Raw genomic sequence first — 10,726 nt, forward strand, 5'->3', positions numbered from 1 at the left:
TGGCTCACGTAGCATAACACTCTCTTTGTCTGTGGGCAAAAGCAAGGTTACATTCCTTTGATTTGGTACCTTGGAGTACCAGGCAGAGCAAGCGCAGTGCTGGAGGAGAGAGGATGATTCATTTTTTACTGCACACAATAAACATTGCGGCTGAAGCCAAAGCTTTTTCTTCAAGTCATCTTGGTGTGAGACTGATTTCTTACTGATCTTCTTACTGATGTCGAGCTGGATTCTCGACAGTCCGTATAGTTAAAGCCATGGTTTTCCCGGTAGTGATGTATGGAAGTGAGAGCTGGACCATCAAGAAGGCTGATTGCCGAAGAATTGATGCTTTTGAATTATGGTGTTGGAGGAGACTCTTGAGAGTCCCATGGACTGCAAGAAGATCAAACCTATCCATTCTGAAGGAAATTAGCCCTGAGTGCTCACTGGAAGGACAGATCCTGAAGCTGAGGCTCCAGTACTTTGGCCATCTCATGAGAAGAGAAGACTCCCTGGAAAAGACCCTGATGTTGGGAAAGAGGAGAAGGGGACGACAGAGGACAAGATGGTTGGACAGTGTTCTTGAAGCTACAAACATGAGCCTGACCAAACTGCGGGAGGCAGTGGAAGACAGGAGTGCCTGGCATGCTCTGGTCCATGGGGTCACGAAGAGTCGGACACGACTAAACGACTAAACAACAACGTCAATAACAAATTGTTGCTGTTTTTTTGTTGAATATATGGTATATGGTAATTTATGGACCTAAGAGGTATCTAAAGCCATTTGCACATAACAAAATAGGAGCCAACACAACACAAAAACTTGCTGTATGTAGGTTTTATTTTATTTTTTATATTGTATTTTGGAAATGTACATCACTTTTTTCCCTTTAATTTTTTTGGGGCCCCCCAAGAGAGTGGGGCCCTAAGCCAGAGCAAGCAAAGTGTTTCCAGCTCTTTGTGTGGCTTGCATGCTGCCTTTTGCAATGTTTTGGGGGGTGTTCAGCTTTATATAAATGGCAGTTTTGCAGATCACACAGACACGGAGGGCGCTAGAGCTTGCAGATCGGAACGGCGGTTCGAATCCATGCAACGGGATGAGCTCCCGTTCGGTCCCTACTCCTGCCCACCTAGCAGTTCGAAAGCACATCAAAGTGCAAGTAGATAATTAGGTACTGCTCTGGCGGGAAGGTAAACGGCGTTTCCGTGCGCTGCTCTGGTTTCGCCAGAAGAGGCTTAGTCATGCTGGCCACATGACCCGGAAGCTGTACACCGGCTCCCTCGGCCAGTAAAGCGAGATGAGCGCCGCAACCCCAGAGTCAGCCACGACTGGACCAAATGGTCAGGGGTCCCTTTACCTTTACAAAGCTTGCAACAGATTTTCTTTTGTGTTTTCCTTTTGCTTTCAAATCGCCCCTGTGATGTTTGGATGAAGGGGGGTCTATCGACAACAACTCCTAGTAAATAGTCCTAAGAGTCCCAATCTCCTTTGACTCGCTCCGGGAGCCCCCTCCCCGCAGCCAACCTCCTTGGCTCTCGCTGAGGACTAGAAAGCTGCGCAGGCGCGCCTCCTGCCCGTCCCTCCCTCCCTCCCTCCCAGGAGCCGCGTCCAATGGGAAGGCGCAGCGCTTCTCCCGGTCCCGCCTCTGCGCTGCTTGTTTGCCTAATTGAGGGACGAACTCATCAAAGCAGCTCCCGCCTAAGTCGAAGAGCGCAGCCAATCAGAGTCCAGATCCGCATCCGGGTCCTGTTCTTCCGGCTGACGGGAGAGGCGGGCCGACAGTACAAGGGGCGGGACTCGACCACCTCCCCGGTTGGCTAAACTGCCTGAAGGAGGCGGGGCGTCCGAGCCGGGCGCCAATCCGAGCCAGCGGCCTCGCAGCTTCCGATTGGGCGCGGAGGAGGCCCGAGGGCGGGGCGTCTCTCGCTCCGGCTCAGCCGCTTCCGTCGGGCGGAAGGAAGGAAGGAAGGCGGAAGGAAGGGAAGGCGGCGGCGGGCGAGGTGAGGCGGCGGCGGGGAGCCGGCGGGGGGAGGAGCCTCGGGAGCCTCTGGCCCCGCCCCTTGGCGCGCCGCGTCGTCCTCCCAGGGGGAGGGGCCGGAGCGAGGGCGCCCCTGAGCACGCGCAGAGTGCCGGCCGCTGAGCCGAGGGCGCTCCGGAGAGGGCGCGGGGCGCGCAGCCCGAGAAGCCAATCAGTAAGGAGAATGGAGGACTGGAGGGAGGACTATAGGGGGGGGGGGGAGAGACTGTCCTCCACCTGCGCAGATATGAACTCCCATAATTGGCTCCCAAGTCGCCTTGGCTGAATTTCACGGTAACAGTAAATAGTGGAAATACAAAAAAAGGGGGGGGGGCAGTATTAGGCACATTAAGTTGAAATATGGGGCGAGAAGAGAGAAGCAAAGACAGCCCCCAAGGCGCCTCCGTCTCGGATAGGCAGGGTGCTTTTATTATTAATATTATTACAGTGGAACCTCGGTTGTGGAACGCCTCCATTGTCGTGCGTACACTCCTGAATTAAAATAAATACATTAAGATCTCAGGGTGTTTCACATAATAATATACAAGATGAAAACAAGGAAATAAGTAAACAGCAAAAGAAGACCCCTCCCCTTATTCTATTCTGGACTCCGTCTGGGTGGTTCTTTCCTGCTTCAGTGGCTGGAGAGATCCTGGAGCTTCAGCGGAGGGCAGGCAGCAGCAGCAGCAGCTGAGGAGCGTAGAAATGGAGGGTCAGAAGGGACCCTGGGTGTTATCTAGGGGGCTGGAGAAGAGAATAACCATTTTATGACTTATGTGCCTCCCATCGGACATGGTTGCCCCAGCCACTCTGGGCCGCTTGCAGTAAAATATTTTAAAAGATGACCCTCGAGGTCCCTACCAATTCCTCTCTCTGTGTAAATTATTGAATGTGCCTACATGCCATTTTTTGTTTATTGAAAGCTCAAAGCAGCTTACTTTAGCAGAAATAAACAAATCACATTGTTGCAAATCACAGAACACAATTAGGAACACTGTGAAATATCAGCAACAGTGCTGTAAAACAAGACAAATGAACCCACAAATCAGCACTAGAAAATGAACAGGAGGCTCCAAAATTTGTCCAGCCAGAAGCCTCCGAAAGAGAAATATGATTTCTGTCAAACAGGGAACTCCTGGCCAACCTTGTGGCCGCCCGTGGCCACCTTCAGAAGGCAGTGTTCCCAAAGGGGGGCATCACAATGTTGTTTTATGGTTTTTTATCCCAACACCTTGTATCATCAGGAATCCCTGGTGGGTGGCGGCCCAGGCTTCTGAGACAAGGCAGCAGCAGAGGAGACAGAAAGGTTTGGAGAGGAACCCAGCCCCCTGCAATACAGTTCATAAAGCACGCCTCTTGTGGGGGTTGGGCTAGATGACCCTTGGGCTCCCTTCCCCCCCGGCAGGCGGCTTGCCTGGCCTGCAGTGCCCCCTGTGCCCTCTCTTCCCCCCTTGGCCCCTCACCCTCTCTCTCCTCCTTGCAGCGGCGCCCGTTTCCCCCGGGGGCCATGGAGCCTGAGACGCGCAGCGTGCAGATTGAGTTCCCTCACTACGCCGCCGTCCTGCTGGAGTCGCTCAACAAGCACCGCCTGGAGGGCAAGTTCTGCGACATCGCCATCCACGTCCAGGGCCGCGTCTTCCAGGCGCACAAGAGCGTCCTGGCCGCCTCCTCGCCCTACTTCCACGACAAGCTGCTCCTGCACGACACCAACTGCATCGTGCTGCCCGGCGTCATCGAGCCGGACGCCTTCGAGAACCTCCTGCAGCTCATCTACTCGGGGCGCCTCAAGCTGCTCCTGGAGGCCCTGCCCAGCCACCTCCTGGTTGCCAGTGGGCTCCAGATGTGGCAGGTGGTGGACCAGTGCTCGGGGATCCTCAAGGAGCTGGAGGGCGGCGCCTGCCGGCCTTGGTCCAGCCGCACCAGCGAGAGCCAGTCGCCCAGCAGTAGCAACTACTTTGGCTCCAGGGACGAGGCCGAAGCTGAGGCTCCTGGGCGGCGGCGGCGCGCCTGCCCCGACGGTGAGGTCCTGAAGATCCGCGTGCCGCCTGACGAGGAGGAGGACGAGGATGAGGAGGATGAGGAGCACCAGGCGCAGATCTGCAGCGGCTCCACCGACGGGCCGGCCAAGGCCGAGGAGAGCCGAGCCAAGGAGCCGCCCTTTGCCTCGGCGCACGAGGCCCCCAAGGTCTTCTACATCAAGCAGGAGCGCTTTGACGCTGAGGAGGCGGCCGCCTCGGCCTCGGGGCTGGGCGGGGCCGGCAGCAGCTCGTGCCTGTCGGAGGCTGGCTTCTTCAAGTCTCTGGGCAGGCCGCTGGCCGTGTCGGGGCTGTGCCCGGCCGAGATCCAGGAGAGCGGCGAGGTCAGCTACCTGCTCCCTGGCGCCCCGGCAGCATCCTCGTCCAGCGGCCCCGGCAGTGGCTTCTCGGCCAAGGCGGACTCAGTGGCCTTCCCCGAGAGCTCGTGGAAGCCCGTGGACCTCCATGGCAACGAGATCCTGGCGCACGCCGTGCACGGGCAGGTGGTTCACGCGCCCGTCAAGCTGATGTCTGCGCCCGACGGCAAGAAGTTTGGCTGCCTGTGCGGGAAGCGCTTTGCGGTCAAGCCCAAGCGGGACCGCCACATCATGCTGACCTTCAGCCTGCGCCCCTTTGGCTGCTCCGTCTGCAACAAGAAGTTCAAGCTCAAGCACCACCTGACCGAGCACATGAAGACGCACGACGGCAACCTGTACGCCTGTGAGGACTGCGGGCGCAAGTTCCGCGTCCAGAGCTGCTTCCTCAAGCACAAGGAGATCTGCAAGGGGCAGGGATGGGCCACTGCTTGCTGGACCTACAAGTAGAAGCAGGGGGGAGAGGCCCACCCAGAGATGGATGGAGGGATGGGAATCCCTGTGGACCCTCTTGGGGGCACAGAGGCGGGTTTGGGGGTCAGGGGGCCAGAGTACGTGTGGTGGGCAGGGCACCTCACCCTGTGCTGGGGGGCGATGGCATAGACACGCCCAAAGACCCCCCTTCGCCAGCTCCGCCACTTTGGGGATCAGGCTGGCGTGAAAGGCAGGGAGCGAAGGGTTAAGCCCCAGGTGCTGGGGGGCGGGCTCCGTCAAGAGGGCTTTCCCCTTCCTGGACAGTCAACTGGCACATGGCTGCTCCCCCCCCCCCCGCCCCAGGCATGTAAGCTGTGGGGCCTCGTACACGCCTGCTCTTCCTGCCCCACCTTCTTTTGGGGGGGAGTCCCTACTGCCCCCAGGTGGCGTCTGCGCACCCCCCACTTCTCTGCCTCTGTCTGGACACCATTTAAAATCCAATTCAATGCACAATTTTAAAATCTCACCATTCACACAAACTGGCTGCCGGATGAGGACGCGGGAAGCTGCTCTCGTTCAGCCCCTCCTCCTCAGCTATTTTACGATTTTCTGTAGTGGCTTCCAGCAATTTCCCAATAGATTGTGCATTTAAACTAACTTGTTGAGTCAAGTTGTTAACACTAGCTGTGTTTTGATCAATTTTAGATGATTGTTCAGTCACTTGCTTACTCAGTCCATCCAATTTTTCAAAGATTTTATCTAATACTGAAGTAAAGTCCCCTCCTGTGGCCATTCCTTCCGGCCTAGCTTGCTCTGACTCTTCCTCCCGTGCCACAGAAACAATAGGAACAGATGATCTGCGCAGCTGTGAAATTATAGTAGATTGTTGTGTTTTGGCTTTGGCTGATCTTGTCTTCCCACTCATCCCACTACTATCTATGTGTCAAGGTCAGTCTCACGGTTTGCAATTCCCATGGAAATCCACAAGTCCAAAGATGGGGAAAAAACCCCAGTAGTTGCAAAATTCCAATATTCCACTAGAGGGACACTAGATATATCTTGAAAGAAAGAAAGTTACTGTTCATACAGTTTTTTCCCAAGTTACTCAATGTCCCTTAAAAGTTGGTAACAGTGTCAAACAGCATCAAACTCCCAAAAACCTTCCAAGTCCTTTAACTTTTGCAGAGTTAATCCTAAAGTAGTTACAATGTCTCTAAGGAGTGCGAGTTTCAATGTAGCAGTTCAATGTAACAGTCCAATGTAACAGTTCAAACAGCCTAGCAGTTCTAGTAGTCTGGCAGCCCGATTACCGGGATTTCTCAATGTTTTTATAAATCCACAAATGAAGAGGTAAAGAGGTATCCACAAATGAAAGGTAAAATCCACAAATGAGGAGGTAAAATTCAAGTTTTCTTCCTGCACCTCAGTTCAATTGATGCTCAGATTAGTTCCTTTTAAAGTCGCAATTTCCAGAGCATTAGAAAGTTAAACGTCCTTGCTTTAGATCTTTAAACAGAGCCGGGAGACGGACTTCCTGGTTGCGCCTCCCGCTTCAGTGCCAAAATTTAAATATTTTTAGTCCCCAATTCAATAAACTTCACCTACTCACGGGTAGTTGTTTTTTAGCCGAATAGTCCCAGGAAAAGGGTCAGCGCTCACCGACAGCAGCTTTGCGGCTTCACCCCACAGAAAGAGCAATCGACTCACAGCACCGCGCCAGCCCTTTCACGCTACGGAGCCCCTTACGGGGTCCCTTTGCCGTTTCGAGGGGCGCTGGTGGTGCCCGCCGAGTCCCTCGGCCACAGGCTATCGCTGCCTGTGGTTTTTCAACAAGGGTCTCCGCTTCGCCGTAGCGGACGACCCGTTTCTGCGGAGCTTCCCCTTCAGCAGTAGAAGGGGACCGCCATTGCTGTTCGCGCCGCCCCCGGAAGTCTCGTTCAGCCCCTCCAATGGCTCCAGGGGGGAGACAGGGGGCCGATAGAGGCCTCCCCGGCTGCTGCCCTCCCTGGTCTTCCGGTGGACTGGCTCTGGACATGGAGGCTCCATTGTGGCCTTGCCCTGCTCTTCCTCTTCCTCCGTCACATCCATTTTGGTTGTTGGCCTGCACACGGCCCTGTGCCCCCCGCCTCGCTGTGCCCAAAGCGCATCTGTTGCAGATTCCTGGGGCCCCTGGCTGCAACCCTCCCCTGCTGTTCTGCCCTCAGTTGGTGGGGCGGTGCTGGGGGGCTGTGCCAGTGGCGGTTGCGTGGCACTGCTCCCCCCTTTCCACAGTCTGACGTGGTCTTCCCCCCGGACTCTGGCCAGAGCTCCCTGTGCTGTTTTCGATTCCTGCATTTCAGAGGGTTGGACTAGAAGAGCCCTGGGGGTCCTGCCCAGCCCTGGTCCTATGATTTCCCCACGTAATAATGAGCTGCCTGGCCTTTCTGGAAGCTGCTTCTGAGAGGACCCGGGCAGGAGTGGTTTGGCTGGGGAAGGGCTTGGTGGGAAGAGGAGCCCCTCGGGTTCCTCCTGGCCCTCCTGCTGCCGGCCCAGGGGTCTGGCACTTGGGGCTGCAGGGAGGGCAGCAGCCAGCCAGGGGGTCTCTAGGGCCCTTTCCCCAGAAGAGCCGGCAGGCTGCAGGCGCCCCACATGCCCCACAGCAGGACAGGAAGGAGAGGGGCCATCTCAGTGGGAACCGCAGGACTGTAGTGTGGCAGCAGGCGCTCAGTCCCCAGCATCTCCAGGCCCCAGGTCCAAAATCCAGCAGAGCTGCTGCCAGCCAGTGTCAGCAGCCCTGGGTTCACCAGACCCAATGGCCTTGACTTTGTCTAGGGTGGCTTCTTACACACACACACACACACACACATACCCCGTTCATAAGCTGGGATAACTCAGTCAGTAGAGCAGGAGATTCTTGCTCTTGGAATCATGGTTTCAAGTCCCATGTTGGTCAAAAAAGGATTCTTGGGCTGGGCTGGGCTGCATGACCCTGGTGGTCCCTTCTGACTCTGTGATACTATGCTAACTTCCAAAGCTTCCCAGAACTGCAGAGGGGGAAACTGAGACTGGATGTAGAAATACTAACTATGTTTATTATTTTATTCTGTATACCCCGCCCATCTGGCTGGGTTGCCCCATCCACTCTGGGCGGCTTCCAAGAGAGATGAAAGCAGAACCAAACATCACACGTTGAAAACTTCCCTGCACAGGCAGCCCCAAAGCTGTTTTTGCTATTAAAGTTGTGGAGTGGAGATTGGTGGGGAGCAGAGATCCTGGAGACGGGGCAGGAAGAGGCAGCACAGGTCTTTTCCCCCTTTTCTTTTGAAAGTTTAGCTTAATTTATTACATAGAGAGAGAGAGAGAGAGAAGTAAAAAATACAAGGACACAAAAACCACGGGAGAGGACCCTCTCCCACGAAATGAGGTTCAAACCCAAGGAGAAGATTCCCAACAATATAACGCAACAATCACGAAGGAGCCCCTTCCAGCAGGGGGCGTCTTTTTGAGGAATGCCAAAGCCTCAGAGGCACAGAGGACCTCTGCAGCCGGATCAGGCCAGTGGCTCCTCTGGGTCAGCATCCTGCTCGCATTGCAGTGAAGCACGTGCCCCAAAAGAAAGGAGCCCCAGAGCAGCGCCAGACTGCCGCAACCCTCTCCCCAGCTAGAAGCTGCCCTTCAGACCCAGAGCTCCTGGCCCCAGATGGAGAAATGAGCCATTGGGGGGAGGTGGCCCCGATCCTCCGTTAATTTGCCTAATTGGTGGCCATCCCAGTCTCTTGTGGGAGGCAGTCCCATGGTTTACACACATCTGCCCTGTATCTTTTCAGATAACCCTTTTCAGATGCCCTGATAACCCTTTTCAGATGTCGCCGGCAGGTTTTAGAGGGAAATACAGGCAGAAGAAACCAGTCGCCCCTTGACTGCTCCCTGGCCGCCTCTGTCCCCGGAGGGCTTCTCTTGCTGGGGCGGCTCACTTTCACCATCCAAAGGCGGACACAGTTGAGGAAGGCGCCTCCCCAGGAGAGGCTTTTTGCCTTGCAGGCGGTTGGACTAGATGACCCTTGGAGTACCTTCCAGCTCCGTGATTCTAAAAAGCAGGTCAAAAGCAACACCTTGAATGGTGCCAAGGAGCCCCGGGTTCTGGCCGCCATTGTTCCATGGAGGTGGCAGTGAAAGTGTGGGTCTTTGTGCTGGTTGCAAACCCCACCCCCGGGTACCTGGGCTTTCATTGCAGGGGGGTGGCCTGGATGGCCCTTGGGAGTCCTTCACAACTCTCTGATGCCATGAGAACCCACCTCCTTCCCAAGGAATCGCTTCCACTGTCAGAAAGTTCTTCTTGCTGTTTATTTGGGATCTCCTATGTCGCCCCTCTGCGACCTGGCTTTTTATGGCGGCCTAGGTATGGCTGGTGTGGGATGCGGGTGGCACTGTGGTTTAAACCACAGAGCCTAGGGCTTGCCGATCAGAAGGTCGGCGGTTCGAATCCCTGCAACGGGGCGAGTTCCCAGCTCCTACCAACCTAGCAGTTGCACATCAAAGTGCAAGTAGATAAATGGGTACCACTCCGGCGGGAAGGCAAACGGCATTTCCGTGCGCTGCTCTGGTTCGCCAGAAGCGGCTTAGTCCTGCTGACCACATGACCCGGAAGCTGCACGCCGGCTCCCTCGGCCAATAAAGCCAGATGAGCGCCACAACCCCAGAGTTGTCCGCAACTGGACCTAATGGTCAGGGGTCCCTTTACCTTTAGGTATGGCTGGACAGTACAGGAAAAGCCTGAAAAGACTTAATTCTTCCATGGTGGGGGGTTTATGGCGGGTGGAGAAATTCAGGGCCCTGCTGCTTCTTCAACCTGCTGAGCAGCAGCATAGATGTCCAAAAAGGAGAAAGGTTTGTTTGGAAGTCTGCAGGAGGCGGAAGCTGCCCAGGGCATGAAGATTTATTTAAAATAAAATAAGATGAGGGTGCACTCAGTTCTGGTGCTAAAACTGGTTTTCTGTGTTTCAGCCAGATACCTTTCTGCATCGCGTGTTGCTTCTCTCACTGCCTGCTAGAACATCCAGTGCCATCAGCAGCAGAACCAAAGGAATGAGAAGCAAATGCTGGGGGCGGGGAGGACGACCCGGTATATTAATGAAAGGGGGGAGCAAAATGACAAAGAGTCAGTAGCTGTGGAATGGCCAGGGGGGAGGGGGGGTCAGGTATCCCAGAGGCCCACAAGGAGCAAGCCCATCCTGGGGGGGGGGTCTTCATGGCAGGTCTCGCTTGGAGCAAATAAACACACTTCTAGTCGCATTGTCTGACAATCATTTATTGGTTTATAAACATATTTATATGCCGCTTTATCCTAAAGTGATTTACACCAATGTAAGAACACAAAACCCAAACATAAAATTGTAATGAGTAAAAAAGAGAGAGAAATTAAAAACCTCCAAAGACCATGTATTCTTAGCTGCCTGCGTAGGCCTGGTTGAACAGTCTTTGGGAGGCGTTTTAAAAGTCAGCCCAGAAGGCGTCTGCTGAATCTCCAGTGGCAGGGAGTTCCATATGACTAGGCCAGTGACAAGAACATTTGCGGAGTCTCGCAAACCTGATGAGGAGAGCTTTAAACTTGAGGGGGAAGGAGATGATATTGCAGAAGACAGAACACCTGGTACTGGGGATGGTAGCCTCATTGATGCACAGGAACTGAGGCGATGCTCCAGAAACCCGATAGAGGGCAAGAAACTACAGTGGTATCTCTGGATGCAAATGGGATCTGTTCCAGAGCCCCGTCTGCATCCTGAAGCAAACGCAACCCGCGTCTGCGTGTGCATGGGTCACGGATTCGCTGCTTCTGCGAATGTGCGTGACGTCATTTTGAGCGTCTGCGCATGCATGAGCGGCAAAACCCGGAAGTAACGTGTTCCGTTACTTCTGGCTCGCCACAGAGCGCAACCTGAAAACG

At 54.8% G+C, this 10,726-nt stretch overlaps 1 protein-coding gene across 4 annotated transcripts; it reads left to right on the plus strand.

Annotated features, from left to right (window-relative positions):
- Positions 1-1,870: 1,870 nt before the first annotated feature.
- Positions 1,871-6,413, plus strand: ZBTB9 (zinc finger and BTB domain containing 9). 4 transcript variants are annotated; one of them, XM_028720863.2, is made up of 2 exons: positions 1,871-1,983; positions 3,484-6,413. In XM_028720863.2, the coding sequence occupies exon 2, from the start codon at positions 3,508-3,510 to the stop codon at positions 4,837-4,839; it is 1,332 nt and encodes a 443-aa protein (XP_028576696.2). In that variant the 5' UTR covers positions 1,871-1,983; positions 3,484-3,507; the 3' UTR covers positions 4,840-6,413. The 4 variants fall into 4 exon arrangements, with proteins under 4 accessions (XP_028576696.2, XP_028576697.2, XP_028576698.2 ...); XM_028720864.2 differs by lacking the exon at positions 1,871-1,983 and adding an exon at positions 2,015-2,294; XM_028720865.2 differs by lacking the exon at positions 1,871-1,983 and adding an exon at positions 2,015-2,175.
- Positions 6,414-10,726: the final 4,313 nt, after the last annotated feature.

The sequence above is a fragment of the Podarcis muralis genome, chromosome 2 (assembly GCF_964188315.1).
Source record: "Podarcis muralis chromosome 2, rPodMur119.hap1.1, whole genome shotgun sequence".
Classification (NCBI taxonomy): Eukaryota; Metazoa; Chordata; class Lepidosauria; order Squamata; family Lacertidae; genus Podarcis; species Podarcis muralis.

Coding starts and splice junctions, on each gene's coding strand:
- ZBTB9 (XM_028720862.2), top strand. CDS start 3,202: ATGTTGTTTTATGGTTTTTTATCCCAACACCTTGTATCATCAGGAATC. Junction 3,307..3,483: donor GCAGCAGAGGAGACAGAAAG/GTTTGGAGAGGA, acceptor TCCTCCTTGCAG/CGGCGCCCGTTTCCCCCGGG.